General features: G+C 42.1%; 2 protein-coding genes across 4 annotated transcripts in view; one reads left to right on the top strand and one right to left on the bottom strand.

Moving 5' to 3' along the window:
* Positions 1-20,595, top strand: part of ccn6 (cellular communication network factor 6) — a 41,290-nt gene that overhangs the window by 16,597 nt on the left and 4,098 nt on the right. The window contains exons 2-3 of the mRNA XM_084431984.1: positions 13,028-13,289; positions 15,311-15,545. Of these exons, the coding sequence (XP_084288110.1) occupies positions 13,028-13,289; positions 15,311-15,545 (497 nt within the window). The remainder of the gene's footprint in view (positions 1-13,027; positions 13,290-15,310; positions 15,546-20,595) is intronic.
* tube1 (tubulin, epsilon 1) overlaps positions 12,898-20,595 on the bottom strand; it is a 61,057-nt gene continuing 53,359 nt past the window's right edge. For 2 of the 3 annotated variants that reach the window (XM_084431795.1, XM_084431797.1), the window contains one exon: positions 13,015-13,173. The gene's annotated coding sequence lies outside the window, so the exon portion shown is untranslated. Of the gene's footprint in view, positions 13,174-20,595 lie in introns of all 3 variants that reach the window. The other variant, XM_084431799.1, reaches the window with a different exon arrangement.

The raw sequence follows: 20,595 nt of genomic DNA on the forward strand, positions 1-20,595 counted from the left end.
GAGGCCCTGAAGGCTTTTCCCTTTGAACCGCTTGAATCCGTGGATCTGAAATACCTTTCGCTCAAAACCATTTTTCTGACAGCTCTGTCTTCAGTAAAACGCGTGGGGGATCTGCATGCGCTATCCATTAGCCCTGCATGTCTCGAGTTTGGACCTAATGACTCTAAAGTCATTCTCAGACCGAGACACGGTTACATCCCTAAAGCGATTGGTACCCCCTTTAGGGCGCAAATCATCTCCCTTTCGGCTCTGCCAGCATCCGATAGCGGGGACAGTGATAACCTCCTATGCCCCATCAGGGCGCTGAGAGTTTACATTACGCGCTCCGCCGCTTTCAGGCGTTCCGAGCAGCTCTTTGTTTCTTTCGGCGGGCGCACCAGAGGTCTCGCTGCCTCGAAACAGAGCTTGTCCAGGTGGATAGTGGCATGGCCTCTTCGTGGGCCTGGTCCAGCGGAATTTCTATCCACGATATGTGTATGGCGGCGGGCTGGGCCTCCCCATCGACATTCGTGAGGTTTTATAACCTGGAAGTTCCCGCCTTGCAGGCTAAACTGTTGTCAGTATAAGTGGAATGTATGTTCTGCCCAGTCGCTCATGTGCAGACTACGTTCATGTACTGGCAAATATTTCTGGTATGGCACCAAGGGAAGAGCTATGCCGCTCTGTTCCCCACTACGCGCCTGTGTACCGGTGCTGGCCCGCACCGCTGGCCGCCTGTCCTACACTCGGTTGCGCTGAGGTTATTTTCTCCACACATAGACCAGTGATACCGCTCTATTTTTCCCCTATATGTGCTGATGTACTATGCGGGCCCGTGCTACTGGCCGCATCGTTCACATTGATATATATAGACCGGCTGTGCCGCTCTATTTTATATATAGTGAAGTGCTTTGTACATGTGTTGGCCCGTTTCTTGACCGGCCACCTGTTCAGCATGTTGTTTTCCCCGGTCTCCCTGGGACTCATGCACTGGATGCTCGGCGCGCACGGCGTTGAGAAGGGGTTCCCGTAGCGTAAGCAACTTACGCAATACGAGAGAACCTCTCGTAAGAGAACGTACTCGGTTACCTAATGTAACCTCGGTTCTCTCTAGAAGAGGGAACGAGTATTGCGTAACCGGCCGTGACGCGCCACAAGCTTTTGCGCTTCAGACTATGAAAACCAGATTCTCAGCCTACGAGCCCTCCTTATATACACACTGGCCACACCCACCTTGACGGTTAGAAGGGTGTGGAGGGCGCGAAGCGCCCTGATATGGTGTGACGTCATACAGGGCTCACTGGTAGGCTTAAGCAGTTGCCGCCGGCCAACCAATGAGCACGCTTATACAGCCTGCCATGGTCTGCCGGCTGCCGCACTGCGTTGACAATGAATACAAAATTAAGGATAATTTTTTGGCTTCAGATCTCGAAGAAAGACAACTTTCCCGTAGCGTAAGCAACTTATGCAATACTCGTTCCCTCTTCTAGAGAGAACCGAGGTTACATGAGGTAACCGAGTACGATTACCTTCTTCAGAACTGCAACATTTTTTTTACGATGTTGCGCAAACAATTTTTCAGAGTTTCAAATTTGTCAGTGTTCTCCCACTGTATTAGTTTGTTTTCCAGGTTTGAAACCTTGTAAATGGTGATCTGAAAACTGGTGTGCGAATGTGTGAAAAAAAGTTTTGAAACTCTGAAAACAGAGTTTTGCAGGCTTGCAAAGTGATAAAAAAAAAAAAAATCTCTGCAAACATAATTTTGTTTTTGAGTTTTCCTTCTTCAGAAGTGCAACACTCTTTTTTATGGTGTTGTGCAATCATTTTTTCAGAGTTTCGAATTTGTCACTGTTCTCCCAGTGTATAGTTTGTTTTCCAGATTTGAAACCTTGTAATGGTCATGGTGATCTGAAAACTGGTGTGCGATTAGGTGAAAAAAAGTTTTGAAACTCTGAAAACTGAGGTTCGAAAGGGAGAAACTTATTACATTACAATACATTTGAACTCCTATTGCGGAGATACGCCCACACAGTTGCGAGCTTACGACTCACGTGATTTGTGGCAGCGTTGTCACGCAGCTCTAGCCTGACGTCGTCATACTCAGATTCTAGTCAGAATGTGAGTCTGATACTGCTCCATTGAGCTTTGATTATGGGGCATGTTTCAACCGAATCAGGAAGGAAAATGCCTCTGCACTCAAGTGGATAGACCTACAACCAATCAGAGCAACGGAGTAAGCTCGACAAATGCCTTGATCGCGGTTCTCTGTTCCTCTTTTTAAAATTAATGCGCTGTCGATATCTTCTATAACAGACGCGATGGAGGAATCTACACATAATATTTCATAAACAAAGTTCGGCAGGAGCACGTTCACATAATCAATCCAATCAATTGTCATCAAACACCAGGTCTACCCTATCAGCATGAGAGGAAGCATATATTCACTCTGTCAACTCACCTAACATTCCTTGACAGTTTTCAGCATCCCTCCACTCACTCTCGGCTTGTTCTTCCACACACAGCCTGGAATAGGGGAGTACTTTGGGATCGGGCCGAATACCGAGCCCGGAGCCTCTCCTCGGACAGCACGTCAAATATGCATTTATTCTATCTTACTTATTTGTAAGTGTGAACTCGTGAAGTCTCAATTCTCCAGCGGCAGTCATCTTTGTTGTTAACGAATTCAACCCAAGCGCTCGTTGGTGACGTAGATGATTACGTTGCTCATCTGTCCATCATCATATAAAGCCCGCCCTGACAATTTGATTGGTCCGAACAATTTTTGTTCGGGCATAAAAAAACATTGTTTTGGTATCAAATATTCAACATGAATGCATGGGGCAAAAACTAAAAAATATTTAGTGTATATTATGTGTATGTTATGTTTGTTTAATGACTGCTGCTGGCCAATAAAAAAGCCAATAAAACTTATGAATACAATTGTAATTAAAAAACCAAAAAATAAAACATAATGGGGCATTCATGTTGAATATTCTTTTGAATGGTGTTATCAAATAATAATCTGTTATAATCTGATAGAGAAAAACAACATGCAAGTAATTTATAGGCCTACAGTTAACTAATGTGAACTTTACAAAAACATAATGGTGTATGTAACTTTGAAATGTGTTTTACCTATTTTGATACCAATGTGAATCAGCAAAAATGGAAATGTCACTTTTTCAGAATATTCTATTTTAAAGATAATTTATAAAATAAACTTTTAAAAAAGCCGTGCATCCTGTTTGCGTATCCTGTGCGCTTTCGTCATTGGCGGAGCAGTCGGTCAATCCCACCTTTCCAGTAAATATGACTTGTGATTGGACTGTACGTCAGCAGACAGCAAAGCATTGGCCAAGAGCAGAAGGCTCCAGGGTTTTTTTTAAGTTGCGAGGTTGCGAAGCTTCATTTTCGCTCAGTCTGAGTTTCAGAGTTTCAGAGCAGAGCTGCGTGACAACGCTGCCACAAATCACGTGAGTCAACTGTGTGGGCGTATCTCTGCAAAGTGGGTGTTGTAAACTCACCTCTGAAAAAATAGTCTGCAATAGGAGTGCAAATGTAATGTAATGTAATAAGTTTCTCCCTTTCGAACCTCAGTTTTCAGAGTTTCAAAACTTTTTTTCACCTAATCGCACACCAGGTTTCAGATCACCATTTACAAGGTTTCAAATCTGGAAAACAAACTATACACTGGGAGAACAGTGACAAATTTGAAACTCTGAAAAATTGTTTGCGCAACATCGTAACATTTTTTTTTGCAGTTCTGAAGAAGGAAATCTCAAAAACAACATAATGTTTGCAGAGATATTTTTATTTTTTTACATTTTGCAAGCTTGCAAATCTTATTTTTCAATCTTGCAAAACTTTTTTTTGTAAGATTTTGAGTTTTCGAACACTTAGTTTCAACCTTTCAGAACTTTATTTTCAGTTTTGAATCATGGCAGGATATTAATCCCATAGAGGAGGGGCAAGTGGCTAGTTGTTGATCTAATTTGTCCAATCTAGTTGAAAGCTCTTGAAGTTTTGGTATACGAGTTTTATTTAAATGCGCAGAGTAGGAAATTATTTGACCCCGCAAGTATGCTTTGAGTGATTCCCATAGCAGTGAACAAGAAATAGGATCAGTCTCGTTTTGATTGATCATGATAAAATCATCAATTGAAGATGCAATAAAAGAGTTAAATTTATCATCTGATAGAAGCAAAGTATTTAACCTCCATGGTGAGGAGTATCGGGGTTGCGGAGAGAGCTGAATATCCAAAGAGAGCGGAGCATGGTCATAGATAACTATAGGATGATATTTAATCGTTGACACCTTGGAAATAAGTTTAGTATCAATGAAAAAATAATCAATCGGAGAGAAGGATTTATGCATATATGAAAAAAAGGAATACTCCTTAATGGTAGGGTTGTAGAATCTCCAGGGATCAATGCAACCATTCTTAGCCATGAAGTCAGAGAGCGTCCTGGACATTAATGATGGGGTCAAGCTTTTGGGAGAGGAGCGGTCTAACCTAGGATCAATAACGCAGTTCATGTCCCCTCCAAAGATAAGGAGGTTATCATGCAGAGAAGGGAGACGTTCAAATACCTTATTCATAAAATCTGGGTTGTCAAAATTTGGGGCGTAGATATTTGACTAGTAATACAGGAACGTGCAACAGTGTGCCTGAAATGATTAAATATCTGCCATTTTCATCAGAAATCAATTTAGAAGTAGAAAATGTAACTGATTTACTAATTAAAACGTAAACACTCACACACAGGCAGACCAAACAGGTCGAACATTAACCACACACCTCCCACCCTCACCAAAGCATTTACATCGACCCCATCCCCAAACGATGGAGAACCCAGTGCTAACTCCAGTAGGAGTAAATTCCCTAAGGACAAGGCTACCGGCATTTGCCTAATGGTAATAGTTAAGCTTAAGACGGGCTCCTGTAACTTACATCAATAAATAGAAAGATTGTAATTGTCCATACCACTTCCACGGTGGTCAAACTGCCTGAAAGGTTACCAGATCTCTCATCTCTTACTTGGTTAATGTCTTAAAGGGATAGTTCACTTTGAAATTAATTTTTGATATGTTTTAGCTTACCTCAAGGGCATCCAAGATGTAGGTGTCTTTGTTTCCGCAGTAGTTTCAATTTTGATATTTTTAGGTCAAACCGTTCTTGTCTGTCAGTCATATAATGCAGGTCGATGGTCATTGTCTTAAAACACAAGCACAGAGTCCAAATTAAAACAATTCCCCATCGTCCAAATGAAACAATTCCCCATCATAAGTACACATTGATGGCCTAAGACACGAAACGAGCGGTTTGTGTGAGAAAACGAACAGTATTTATATCGTTGTTATCTCTTGAAAACAGCACACGTCCAAATGATCTGACGGCGCGGGCGGGTATAGATATATACATAGATGTCGCCTTGATTCGATCTCTCTCGGTACCGTCATATGTAACACGGAGGCGAGCCGGGTAAAGAAGGCCATATCGTAACCCCGGTATCTCACGGAGCTGGCGGCGGATGTCATTGAAGGTGGCACGGGCACGGGCAGTCTTCGCGGTATGGTCAGGGAAGATGTTTATAGTCATATCGCCGACCTTTATTCTTTGTTGGGCTCTAGCTCGCCGCAGAATGTCCACACAGTCTGTATGATAGTGCAGTCGGGAGATTATGGGACGTGGGCATTCCCCGGGTTTGGGCTTGGCCTGAAGGGTGCGGTGAGTGTGGTGAGTGCGGTCCAAAATGGGCTCTTTATCCAGCTGAAAGGCCTCTTTGAGCAGAGTGGAAACAGCCGACATCATGGAAGGGCTGGTTGAGTCTTCAGGCACACCTATGATCCTTATATTGTTGCGGCGCGATCTGGCCTCGAGATCCTCACATTTATTGTCCACTCTTAGCAGCTCGGCAGACAGATGTTCCACTTTAGACTGTAGCGAAGCAATGTCATCACTGCAGGTGGAGAGTGAAGTTTCCATTTCAACTACAGTGCTCTCCAGGGCGCTCACTTTAGCCTGGATGTTTGTAATAGTACCAGTCAATTCGGATTTAACTGCCTGTAGCTCCGTCTTGATAGACGTAAAATTTTCGCTTCGGGAGCTCGGTTTTGAAAATAGCCGCCATCTCTTTGCGAAGTGAAGAGAGCAGCTCCTCCTTGAAATCGGGTGGGACAGTGGGCATTACAGCACCGTCGCGAGGGGAGGAGGAATCACTACCAGGCGAGGATGTAACGTGCGCAGCAGGCCGCTGTGGCGCAGCAGATGGAGCACTGCCAGATTTGGGTTTAGCAGGCATTTTACTCAGCAATAGTCAAATAAGAGGTGTTAAATAGAGCACACACCAAGAAAAATAAAGCGAAAATGTGCCAATGAACTAAATTTCAAGCTAACTGCAGGAGCTCCGAAAGTTGCGTCCTACTCCATAGATCGTTAAGCCGGAAGTCCCACCTCAGGTAAAATTCAGGTAAACCTTCAGACTTGAACCGCGGTTTCTTCAGCCCCTACTTCCTCATCCCAAAGAAGGATGGGGTCTGCGCCACAATTTGGACCTGCGTCGTCTGAATTTTTCCCTTTACAAAGAGAAGTTCAAGATGCTGACTTTGAAAACTATCCTGGCGCAGATTCAAACAGGGGACTGGTTCGTCACCGTGGACCTGAAGAATGCCTATTACCACATCAAGGTCATTCCACGGCACAGGAAGTTCCTCCGGTTCACCTTTGGGGGAAAGACGTATCAGTATCGAGTCCTTCCATTTGGTCTAGCTCTGGCTCCGCGGACGTTCTCCAAGTGCATGGATGCAGCTCTGGCACCCTTGAGGCTCCAGGGCATCCGTGTGCTAAATTATCTAGACGACTGGCTCATTCCAGAGAGTTGGTGTGTCGTCACAGGGACATCCTTCTCCACCACCTCCGGTCTCTTGGTCTCAAGATGGGTGTAGTTTGCCGTCGCCAGGTTATCACGACAGACGCCTCTTTGACTGGTTGGGGTGCGGTCTTTGAGGGCAGACCAGCGTGCGGTGTTTGGATGTTCAGCGAGGCAGAGGTGGACTTCTTTGCATCGCAGAGCTCAACACAGTGCCCCCTGTGGTTTTCCGTGTCTCATCCGACACCTCTGGAGATAGATGCCCTCGCTCATCTGTGGCCGGAGTAGAGACTGTATGCATTCCCTCCGGTCAAGCTAATCCCTGCAGTCCTTTGCAGAGTGAAGGAGTATGGAATCCGCCCCTTCTGGTAGCCCCATTCTGGCCATCCCAGACGTGGTTCTCGGAACTGAGCTCCCTGGTGGAGGGGTCCCCTTGGCAGATTCCTATCAGGAGAGATCTGCTGTCTCAGCTCCAGGGCAGGATTTGGCATCCTTGACCCGAGATATGGAGGCTGTGGGTGTGGCTGATAAGAGGCAATCGCTAGCGACAGTGGCGTCTGGTCTTCCCTCTGATGTTCAGGAGAACATTGATAACGATTGTGTGCCTTCTACTAGACGGCTGTATTACTCTAAGTGGAAAGTTTTTGAGTCTTGGTGTTCGGCTCATGCAGTGGACCCCGTCAGCTGCCCGGTCGGTTCAGTGCTGGAATTCCTGCAGGATAAATTTGTGGCTGGAGCTGCTGCTACCACCTTGAGAGATTACGTTGCAGCTATCGCTGTGGCGCATGTCGTCTCAGTTGTTCGTATGCTTTGGGGCTGGCCGCCGGGGGCTCGCCGCCTCTAAGCACAGGATATCTCACTGGGTGAGAGACGCAATTTCCCTGGCTTATGAGGTGCAGAAGCTTCCTTCACCTCTGGGCGTTAAAGCTCGCTCTACTAGGAGTATCGCGTCCTCCCAGGCTCTTTTCAAGGGAGTTACTTTAGAGGATATTTGTGGCAGGTCCGTCCTCTCCGCACACTTTTATTTAGTTGTACTTAGGTTTTACAACTTGGATTTAGATGCGGCCCCTGGTTGCCGGGTTCTTTCTGTATGAACTGGTCGTCTAGGTCCTAGTTGAGTCTGGTCTGGCAAAAAAAAAGAAAAAAAAATTATAGGAAAGTTCCTTGTTGGGCCAGATCCGGCAGCAGTTAGCTTGGCTTGTGTGGTATATCGTTCCCATTGCGTCATCTCTACGCAGCGTTGAGTCAACCTATGAAAGTGAACGTCTCGGGTTACTTTCGTAACCCATGTTGTCTGAATAGGGAACGAGACGCTGCGTTAACTGCCAAGCTCCTCTTGCTGCCGAAGGAGCTTCTTCTTCATTGGTGGAAAATCTGAGGAGCAGATGGCACGTTCACTGTATAAGAGTGAGTGAAGTAGCCCTGCCGAGGAGGTGCCCACGCCATCAGCCAATGAATTGGCATAATTCTATACGGGTTCATATAATCAGCACATGCCTTCACGTGGCAGCCCTGTTTTGACTAATTTTACAGTACCACACATGTTCTAATGAATTTATTCTTTATTGGAATCAAACGAATGGTTATGAACCACAGAATCCACCAACACTAGGCAAAATGATATGAGTAATGCTGCGTTCACACCAAACGCGAATAGCGCGTCAAATTCGCGCCTGCCGCGTCTAGTTATACGCTTGACCACTTTGTGTTAATTCGCGCGTCAAGAGCGAAATTGACGCGCGTAAAATCAAAAGTTTGAAATGAAATTTACGCGCGTCACGCGCGTCGGAGGCGAAATCCGGAGGCGAAAGTTTCGAAACCTGTTGGCAGCCATCTTTTTTAGATGTTTATCGAGCATTAGCAGTAGCATTAATCGAGAGAGTCACCGCTCGTATATGCTCTGGAGAGCAGAAACAGCTGCGTAGGGGACATCGTCGCTGTACTCGGGTCCACCAGACCCTCCGGAGGGTTTCAGGAGTTTCACAATTTGCTCCAGGAGGTAGGTTTGGTGGACCTAACGGTGAGGACGCTGACGAGGACAGCGTAGGCCGTATAAGCCTCGGCCTCGAGTGGTCGCTGCATGACGAGCCCGCGCTGTACAGCCCGGCGCGAGGTTCACCCTCGCCCGCACCTAATCTGTCATTTATTTTTGTTTTGATAATAAATGGAGCCAGCCTCCAAAAGTGAAACCTGTCCTGTGATTTTTGTTTTGTTTTTATACACTAAATTGTGTTTGTTGTCTTTACATTAGATTAATGTTTCATATAATCTAGAATAGATATGGAATAAATAGCATTCAATACAAAATGAGTATCTCTCATATATTGAAATCGAGTTTTTATGTGAAAGATTTGCTTTGTTGTTCATATTACAAAATAATTTATTGAGGCCAAACATAAAATAACATTATAAACTGTCAGTTCACCACGTGACAGCAGCAAGCAGGCTCCTGATTGGTTAACGCGGCGCGAATTGACGCAGAAGTTCAGATTTTTCAACTCGGGCGGCAGACGCGAATTCGCGTCAAACGCGTGAATGCACAAATAGCACTAATAAAATCATTCGCGCATAACGCGCTTAACGCGCTAGACGCTCAATTCGCACTATTCGCGCGAACTTGACGCGCGAATGAGGCGTATTCGCGTCTACCGCGCGACGCTCTACGCCTCATTCGCGCCGCAGGAATTTTTTACGCGCGAAACGCGTCTTTGCATTGACTTAACATTGAAATCACTCGCGCCTGATGCGCTATTCGCGTTCGGTGTGAACGCACCATAAGTAGAAATATGCAATTACTTAAGGGAAATTGTACTTATTTCTTGCATAAATATGCTTGTAACCAATTGCTTTAATACATAATTGTACTTGTAATCACTTATCCATCTTGCAAATATGTTAATTAGAATATTACATGACCCAAACATGTAGCAGGCACCAGTATTCCTGGTCTAGGAGGAATACAAAGGAGTAATGGTCATTTTAAGGACCCGACGGCCGCCATTTTGAAAATGAGGCCTTTCTTGGAGTCAAACTTTGGTAAACTTTTAGTATGTTTTTAAGTACATATGATATACTACTGTAAACCACTGAGAAACCTTTTGTTAGAATTGTTTTGGGGTCAAGCCATATTTGCAGCTGACTAAATGGATACTTTACACTCCAAGGATGCCATGAGAATGGACACATAAATGGCGGGGAACAGTAGCATGGCTGATGTCAGAGGTCACATGACAATGTGTTGTATGCCCAGATTGTATTCATATTACATATGTAACATACTTTATCAGTAAAACTTCTTCATCAAATGTAGTACCTACACTGAAAGTAGTAGGTCTATGACTAGCATGACTGCTGTTATGCAGCATGTAGCAGCTGTTGATCAGCTATTCTTAAGATCTGTGGGTAAAGAGTTTCAGCAAGATTTAGCATGTGGCATTCAACACAAAGAAAGCACTGCGACTGTGACCCCTTAACCAGCTTTAAGAGGACCTCCGATGCTTTCAAAATAACTTTTCTGGTAACAAGCTACTGTTTCCAATGATTAGTGGTGTAGCGCAAAGATCACTGTTTTTAATGTCACATTGGTGTTACTTTTACTGCAGAGCGAGTGGAGGTTAACAAGTGTCACCTCTGTCTCGTATGTAGGCTGGCGCTGGAAAGTCAGATTATTAAAGGGGTGGTTCAGAATTTTGAACATCGGACCTCATTTACAAGTTAGCCTGTGTGTTATTTATCAGTGGAGACAGTTTTCAAAAATGTTCACCCAGTCCTTCCAGTTGCATAGTTCACCGGTGCTAGGCTAGCGCGAGTCAACGGTATCTGTTAGCCTGCCATTAAAAACAGTTTTACCCACTCTGTACACCAAAAGCAAATAAATTATAACGCCAGACTATCGATGTAAATGTCTGTTGAGAGAATAATGTTAGAAATCAAACTACTCTTGCATCTCAATGATCGCATTACATTTACAGGAACTAGTTTCTCAGCAGCGGCGGAATTTTACTTTGCTCCGGTTAGTACTGCGCCGAAAAGTAAACACAGAACAGAAGCGCACTATAGTCGGGACGTCTAGCTAGCTATATGTAGCTATACATTTTCTGCACTGGCACCACCGGTCTCCCGATGTTCTGTCCCGGTTCTCTACGGCATCTCCAGCTGCTGTAGTCTCTACAGACAGACATTCTTTCTATTTCTGCCCTTTTAGCATCCATCTCGATTAGTTATTCGTCTGTGTATTCCGGCTCATACATGTAAGTTACGGTTCGTTGAATAACACACATTCCTCGCCTGCATCGTCTCCAAAGTCCAAAACATTGCCATGGCTTTCAAATGTGGCCATAGTCCTATGTCTTGTTGATTTCTTCGTGAAATATACTCTGCTTCTGCTGTAGTGATGAGTGTCAGCGGCAGGTAAATACACTTGCGTGATTGTCATGTGGACCGGCTCTCTCGGTTGCCTAGGTAACTTAATATCACTTCTCCGCTGTTGTAGACTGTGCTAATAAATACAGGGAACAAAGTATAACTATTGCAATGCGATGAAAGGGTAGTTTGATTTTTAACATTATTCTCTCAACATACATTTACATAGGTAGTCTGGCGTTATAATTTATTTGCTTTTGGTGTAACGTTACTGTGGAGTGGGTCAAACTGTTTTTAATGGCAGGCTAGCAGATACCATTGACTCGCGCTAGCCTAGCACCGGCAAACTATGCAACTGGAAGGACTGGATGAAAATTTTTGAAAACTGTCTCCACTGATAAATAACACACAGGCTAACTTGTAAATGAGGTCCGATGTCCAAAATTCTGAACCACCCCTTTAAAGACATTCGGTCTTCCTTCTCTCATACGTTTAGAAAGTTTGATTAATTTCAGTGAATCAGTTCGTCCTAAATGTCTCTTTCTCTCTTATAAACAGTGTTAAAAAGTTCATTCTAGTTTCATCCTAAATCAACCAGTTTCTGTTGGCCTATGGTCTTCAACTCAGTTATATAAATAATGGAGTAATTATCTAATTTATATATAATATAAATACATATAAACATTCATTGATAGATAGATAGATAGATAGTATTAATGTATCTTTAAGTTTGATGTTGTCAACCTCATTGATATTGTTCATTCAAAAAACCCATACTGATATAATTATAAATAATAATAATATAATAGAAGCATAGAAGTCCACCCTATTGCACCAAGATCCACCCACTTGGAGATTTCTGGTCTTGCCACTGAAACCTTATGACTTTCTCACTTCACTTGTTTTTATATTCAAATCTAGTCACAGTCATTGTGGCCCTGTATCAACACATTTATGCATTTGATAGACACTTTTATCCAAAGCAGCTTACACTGATTTCAAGGTACAGTATGGGCCTACATTTTATCATTTAACCCATTCCCTTGGAATCATAGCATAGTTAACGCCAAGCTCAACTGTATGAGCTAAAGAACACTCCACAACAAACTGGCAGAAGAGAGATCACACAAATAAATTAAACAGGCAACTAAACAAGGCAGAACAGGTGAGGAAAATAATCCGGAATAGACAGAAATGGCAGGATCAAGAAACTATGCTCTAAACACAAAACAAAAGACTAAAACAAGAGTGATTGGCAAGCAAAACAAAACCAAAGAGATAAGAGCATAATACAACCAGTAGACAAGGACAGTGGTGTCAGGATTCTCTCACAAATAACTACAAATTTGCCTACAGTGGTGACAGAATCATGAGAGTTTCTGGTAACACTTTATTTTACAGTGTCATTGTTACATATGTTTCATGTACTTACCATAGTAATAACAGTAAATTATGCATAATTACATGCAACTAAATCTCAATCAAACCCTAATCCTACCCTAGCCCTATAGGTAAGTACATGCTATTAATTAATATTACTCAGTACTTAAATTAATAATTACACTTTACCTTAAAATAAAGTGTAACCGAGTTTCTTTATGATATTAAAGTAATTTCATTATATGTAAGACCCAAAACATTGAGTACATGCATGTTAATGATGCTGTGGCACACTTGGACACTTACCATTTGGAAAGAAGGTTGTGGATCAACAGAGCAGTAATGTAAAATTACAGCTTCTCTTCAGAACAAATCAAAATGGAAAACATTTTGTTTCTATTTCAATGGTTTTCTTTTCTTTTTGCATGTATTGCAGGTCTCTGCTAGCAGGCAGAAGCAGCGAGAAGGGACGGTCCCGGCGGAGAGGAGGCAGTTCTGTAGCTGGCCGTGTAAGTGTGGTGTTCGGCAGCCATGTGCCCCTGGTGTCAGCTCCATCTTGGACGGCTGCGGCTGCTGCAAAACCTGTGCACGGCAGATTGGAGAATCATGCAACGAGAGGGACGTCTGTGATCCTCACAAGAGCATGTACTGTGACTTTTCCAAAGACCAGCCGCGTTATGAGGTTGGCATCTGTGCTTGTGAGTGAACGTTTTATGGAAAACCCTGTGTGGTTGTTACAACATTACAGCATCTTTAAAATAAGATATATTTATTTGAGATGCTAAATTGTTTTCAGAGAATAAAGCTGTGTAATACAGAGCCCCACACATGATATTCAGGGAAAAAAATACTGTGGCCTCAAATTAAGAATTAATTTCCTTGACTAAGTGACCACATTCCGTTGATTTGTAAATCGTGGCGACTTTGCCTTAAAGGATTAGTTAACTTCATAATTAAAATTTACTGAGAATTTACATGAATTCTTCCCCCACGTGAATTAAGGTTTTTGAGGGAAAACATTCCAGGATTTTTCTCCATATAGTGGACTTCCAATGGGAACCAACGGGTTGAAGGTCCAAATTACAGTTTGAATGCAGCTTCTAAGGCTCTACATGATCCCAGACGAGGAATAAGGGTTTTAGCGCCAAACCATCATATACTTTTTAACCACAAATGCTCGTCTTGCACTTACTGTAATGCGCCACACATTACGTAATGGCGTTGAAGGGTCACACGTGACGTAGGCGGAAGAACAGACTGAGGGCCCTATCTTACACCTGGTGCAATGCGGCGCCAGGCGCGTCGCAAGTGTTTTCTGCTAGTTTCAGTCCGACGCAGTTATCATTTTCACATCCTGCGCCATGTTGTTTAAATAGCAAATCCAATTGCCGCCATTTGTGCGCCCGTGGTCTAAAAACGAGGTGTGTTCTGGCGCATTGTTGGCGCGTTGCTATTTTGAGGCAACAGAAATAGACTGCGCCATTGACCAACTTAAACCTGGTCTAAAGTTAATGGTGCAATATTTTTTAGTTAGTAGTTATTAATGTGCGCCTATAGGCGGGTCCACAACGCACGTACATTCTGCTTATTAAACACACAGGGATGCACAGCAGCACACAAACATGCCAAATATAAAAATGAAAAGGATTACAATGTAAAAGATTATTATTGTGTACATAAAGATATGGTGGAATCCGGCTTGTCCCGTAGATGGTCTGCTTGCACACTTTTACCTCGCACACGAGCAGTTCCGTTTGCGCTCTGGAGACGGCTTCGGTCTTTCCACTATCAAATTCCGTCATGTAAATAGCGAATCTGCCATGGTGCGAGCGCAACTGGCATTTAAAGGGAATGGGAGATGAGACTCTGATTGGTTTAATGCACATAAATCCCAAAACACACCCATTACTCATTAAGAAAATAGGGACAACCCTTTTAGAGCATGCGCCGGGCATTCTTCCCATCCTTAAAATAGCAAAAGTGGACTAGTGAACCTAAGTGAACTTGCACCCTGCGCTTTAGACCATGCGCTTAGATCGTTAAAATAGGGCCCCTAGTGTTTACAAAGCGAACGTGCAAAGACTAAGTCAAACGCCATTTACAAAATAAATAAATAAAAGGTAAAACAATGATGTCGGATGATTTTGAAGTTGGAGGAGAAAATGAGATGGAGTTTTTCGCCCCAAATTTTCCACCTATGTCAGGTTACCGCCTGACCTTTCCAACGTGATTACGTAATGCGTGAAGTCGTGGACATACAAGACGAGCATTTGTGGTTAAAAAGTTTATATATTTAAAAAATATATATTTTTAAATGACTGATGGTTTGGCTAGATAATACCCTTATTCCTTGTCTGGGATCACGTAGAGCCTTTGAAGCTGCATTGAAACTGCAATTTGGACCTTTAAACTGTTGTACCCCATTGAATTGCACTATATGGATTAATCCTGGAAATGTTTTCCTCAAAAACCTTAATTTCTTTTTGACTGAAGAAAGAAAGAAAGACATTAACATCTTGGATGATGTGGGGGTGAGTAAATTATCGAAATTTTAATTCTGAAGTGAACTAATCCTTTAATTCATTCCAATTTATCCTGACCACAGTTTAAATAAAATGAGGGAACAAACTAAAACAAGGAATTAAGTTTAGAAGAATTAATTTTAGTAGATCTAAATTTACTTTTTGCACTCCATAGTCTATCCTGTATATTTTTGCAGACATGATGGGGGTTGGTTGTGACCTGAACGGGGCTCACTATGATAACGGACAGGCCTTCCAGCCCAACCCTCTCTACAAATGCACTTGCATCGCTGGAGCCATCGGCTGTACCCCTACCTTCATCCAAAAGCCGGCAGGAATGTTGAGTCCTGCTGTGCTCCAGGGCAACTTGCCAGCAGGACTCAAGAGTAACCAAAGCCCTAAACACCAACAAGACACCACCTACAGGACCATGTCAGGTAAATGTGACCCAGTGTGTTGAGATATTAAAGACAACAAAACACACATCATGCAATTTGACATACTTCTGAGGGAATATTCTGAGAAAATATATTTATTGGTTAATATTATTATTCACCACCCACACAGTTTATTATATGAGTTTTTATAGGGGTGAAGAGGGTTATTACATTTTGATGAAAGGTTATGACAACAACAAGACCCGGGATATTAAGTAAATAATGTAGGTTCCATTTTGATTTTTGATGTTGACTTAAAAGGAATGTTCTTGGTACAATTAAAGGATGTCATTCTTAAAGGATTAGTTCACTTCAGAATAAAAAAATTCCTGATAATTTACTCACCCCCACATCATCCAAGATGTTCGTGTATTTCTCTCTTCAGTCGAAAAGAAATTAAGGTTTTTGAGGAAAACATTCCAGGATTTTTCTCCATATAGTGGACTACAACGGTTATCAACGGTTTGAAGGTCTAAATTGCAGTTTCTATGCAGTTTCAAAGAGCTTTACACGATCCCAGCCGATGAATAAGGGTCTTATCTAGCCAAACCATCAGTCATTTTCTAAAAAAATAAACATTTATATACTTTTTAACCACAAATGCTCGTCTTGCACGTCCACGACTTCACGCATTACGTAATCACGTTGAAAGGTCACGCATTACGTATGCGTTAGTACTGACCTAGTGTTTACAAAGCAAATGTGCAAAGTCTAAGTCAAACGCCATTCATAAAAAATTTAAAATAAATAAAAGGTAAAACAACGATGTCGGATGATTTAGAAGTTGGAGGAGAAAATGAGATGAGTTTTTCGCCCTACATTTTCCGCCTACGTCAGGTTACTGCGTGACCTTTCCAAAGTGTTTAAATAATGCGTGAAGTCGTGGACGTGCAAGACGAGCATTTGTGGTTAAAAAGTATATAAATGTTTTTGTTTTGTTTTTTTAAATGACAGATGGTTTGGCTAGATAAGACCCTTATTCCTCAGCTGCATTGAATTTGAACCTTCAACCCGTTGATAATCGTTGAAGTCCAATATATGGAGAAAAATCCTGGAATGTTTTCCTCAAAAACCTTAATTTCTTTTCGACTGAAGAAAGAAAGACATGAATATCTTGGATGACGTGAGGGTGAGTAAATTATCAGGAAATTTTAATTCTGAAGTGAACTAATCCTTTAATGTTGGATAGCATTTGTGGAAAACTGTCTGTTACCACAGAAAATACTGGTAAACGTGCAAATAGCCTGCCTTGATGGCAACCCCAGGGAAGCAGAGCCGCTGAAAAAGCCCCATTATGTTTGAACAGGGTTTCCCCAGGTTTGATCACCCCAAATTTAAGACTTTTTTAAGACCTTTTTAAGACCACTTTAATGAAAATTAAGACCTACATCGCACCCATTATGCAGTCGTAAAACACCAGATCAAATCCCAATAATGACTATTACTAACAAATGTTTTAATTAAAAATACATTTATTATTAAAAAAAACTCATTCAACAACACACTGCAAAGTGATGTCTTTGGTAAATATCAAACATTCATAACAATAAACAGATAAACTAACTTTACAAATCGTCTTAGTAAAGTTTCTCAGCATTCAAATTGCTTCAACCATTGCTTCAGAGGGGTAGACAGGTAAGAGAGATATAGATAGTAGGGGTGTAACGGTTCACAAAATTCACGGTTCGGTTCAATACGATACACTTGTGTCACGGTTTGGTACGTTTTCGATACAGCAAAAATAAATAAATGCCAGATCATTTTTTTTTTTATTAAAACTAACACACTTTGACCAATGATGGAGCTATAATAGACTCTTCTTAGGAGCATAAACAAAACAGCACCTTGGAAAAAAATGAAATGTAACCTAATATTGTAGTAGTTATAAACAAAGGGCTATTTTTAGTTCAGATTAAAATTTGAGGGCAGCAATTGTATTCATAATGTCAAAATAAAACCAACGTAATGTTACTTGAAAGCATTATAGCCTACTATTCCTGCCAAACTTCCATGGTTGCAGTTAGTGTTCCTACAGTAAATCCATGGTGAATGTTGCTGATCTGTGGACGCTCGATAGTTCATTCATGGCACAATGTTTCTTCCTGGCTTCCACGCGCTGTTTGATTCGTTAATAACGGAGAAATGTGAATGTTTCTCACTAGATCTCACAGCGATGTTATTACTTCTGTGGCGAATTCAAATGATTTATTTACTGGATCTCTTATTACCGCTGCTGTGTAACAGTGTCGCTTGATCAAGATCGCTCGCGCTGCACTGGTCCAAACTGATAAGCGGTCCTTCAACCACACAATAACGAGTAGCCCAGTTTCGTTCCGCTTACATTACGTTTGCACATTTGATGTTGGACAATGTTGTGGTCGTGCCGGCGTCTCTTACATTATGAGCGCGCTTGCCACGCGCAATGCGCCTACATTTGAAATAATGAAATTTTGGTCGGCAGGAAAAATGGTCCAACGAACCGTTCGGTTTGAAAATGCGTACACCGAACCGAACGACACTTCCCCATGATGTCTCTCCTCTCGACTGATTGATTAGAATGTTGTTCCATTGCCGCCGGCGCGAAAACCCAAACTGTTGTTTGAGACGTTCTCTGACGTTACACTAAACCCTGTTGAATTTTTTGAATAAATAGGCTAGTATAATGAAATTTAAGACCTTCATTAAAAAAATTAAGACTTGGACAACGGAATTTAAGACCTTTTAAGGCCTTAATTTAGGAACATGACATTTAAGACCTTTTTAAGACTTTTAAGACCCCGCGGCTACCCTGTTGAAGGATGTTAAGGCCATGAACATCACCATCTTAAGAGTCAGAAACCTCTCAGGGGCTGACTCCAAATGTTCAAATTAAGGCCCAGTGAGCCTTTCTAAGACCACAGATAGGTCACAAGAAAGAAAGGAAACAGGATGAAAAAGCCTCATACATCTCGTCCTGCACATAAAATGGCAGACAATTGAATGTTGTCTCAAAGTACCAGCAACCAGTATGTGCTCGGCAGAAATCGTTGCCACACACACCTTAAGCAAAAGAAGTTCTAGTAACAGGGTTCAAATTGAGTTCCCTAGACCAGGATGCAAACAGTATTGACTTTAGAGCATTTAACCTTCTGGTAGAGGAAGCCTTCGCATTTAAAATGTTCGCTTTCACTGCAGCTGAAAAAACAAGATTCATTAAAGAGCCTTGTTCATTAGCCATGCCCCGAGTTTCCATATACTCAGTCGAGGATACCATATTACGCCCAAACCTGAGACAATAGACTCCTCCAGGATAGATACAAGATCCAAAAACCAAACTCGGGATGGCCGTCGCTGTGCCACTTACAGTTGATGAGTTAAATCGTCTCAAACTCTTGACAGGACTGATGGAATCAGTTTGACTGGCAGAGAGGCATATACAGTATGCAGGTCCTCATTCACATGTGAGCCAGAGCATGGAGTCAAAGAGGCGCTGGAGGCGACAGGGAGAACCACAGAGGACTGAACTGAATTACTGCTGTTTTTTGAGCAGACCCACCTCTGCCCTGCTGAACTGCTGCCAGATTGGATTCGCAGTCTGAAGGTGCCTCCGATCTCTGGACCTCAGTCTGTGCATCTAGAGAACATTCTCTCCAAGAATTCCCGGAATATAAACCATTCTCTGGAACAGAAACTTGTCCTGAACCCAAAGCGGAATGAGTCATGCTAACCTCCACATGTGGCACATAAAAACTCCTTGGGGATTAATGTATGAAACTAGTTATATTGTCTGTCCTGACAATAACATGGCAGTTTCAAAGAAGAAAAAGCCACACACTGCTAACATCTCGAGGCAATTTATGTGCCATGAGAGATAATCATCCTTTCAGACAGGCTTGGCTTAAAGGTGCTCTAAGCGATGTTGGGTGACGTCACTTGTTGACGTTCAAAGTATTGTCAAACAAAATGGAGGCTGGCTCGACCCTCCTCCTCATCCCGTCCCCTCCCCCTCCCTTCTGTGCTTCCTGAAATAGTCATGAACCATTTAGAAAAAAACAAACTGTATTTACCCACCTGTCCAGCAAAAACAGAGCCACCTGAATGTCGAATTGGAAGCCCTTCTGCCGGCGGAGTTCTCGCCACCTTTTGAACGCTTGACCGATGTAAATTTGGGACTTTGCATTCCTTCTCCTTTTCCCTATTCTTTGTCATTTGTTCATCGGAACGTCGTCTCTTTGGTCGTGTGTCGGCCATATAAAAATTCTCAAGAATATACAATTTTAACGTTAGTCGTTGTTAGGACATCTCTCCTCTAGCTAACTTCCCTCTTCATGCTTCTCTCTCCACCACTCCCCACACACCCCCCTTCATGTGCACGCACACCAACCCCCACCCTCAAATCATTCTTGTCGGTTATTGGCTGGAACACTGTTTGTTATGTTTCGTGGTCCAGGCTGGCCAGTTTGTTTTTCTTGCCGTTTGTGGAGCCTGGGCTGTCTACAGAGACCGTGTTTTTTTACAGTGTGTTCAGGGGACAGGCAGCTAGTGAGGAGATGTTTGCTGGATGTGACAAAAAATGTTTTGGCCTAAAAACGCGTGACATCGCTTAAAGCACCTTTAATTAGCTTGGTGACTCCTGTGTCAGTCTAGTCCTGAAACCGAATGGTGTTCTAAATCTTATAATATTATGAATATTATATAATGATAATCTAATATTATGAATGATTTTTTTAAATGTGCTTCCTCAGTTTTTATAAGCTCTGGAATGTTAAAATCTTCATTCGTTTATATATATATATATATATATATATATATATATATAATATTTTAAGTATAATATAACTAATTCAATTTGTTCATGTTACTGCCATTGAAGAGAATTTAAATTGCACTGCTTTTTTACAGTTTTTAAATAAGTAAAATAAGTTTGAGCGGTTAACATTTCTTGAAGAGACTTTCATTACTTACACATACTTCAAACCTGAATTTTAAAGCTGTTGTGTGCTTTAAAAATGTAAGTTGCCACATGAGGACTAATTGTTGTTCTCTTATCGGAAGTAAATATAATG

The sequence above is a fragment of the Rutilus rutilus genome (assembly GCF_951802725.1).
Source record: "Rutilus rutilus genome assembly, chromosome: 15".
Lineage (NCBI taxonomy): Eukaryota > Metazoa > Chordata > Actinopteri > Cypriniformes > Leuciscidae > Rutilus > Rutilus rutilus.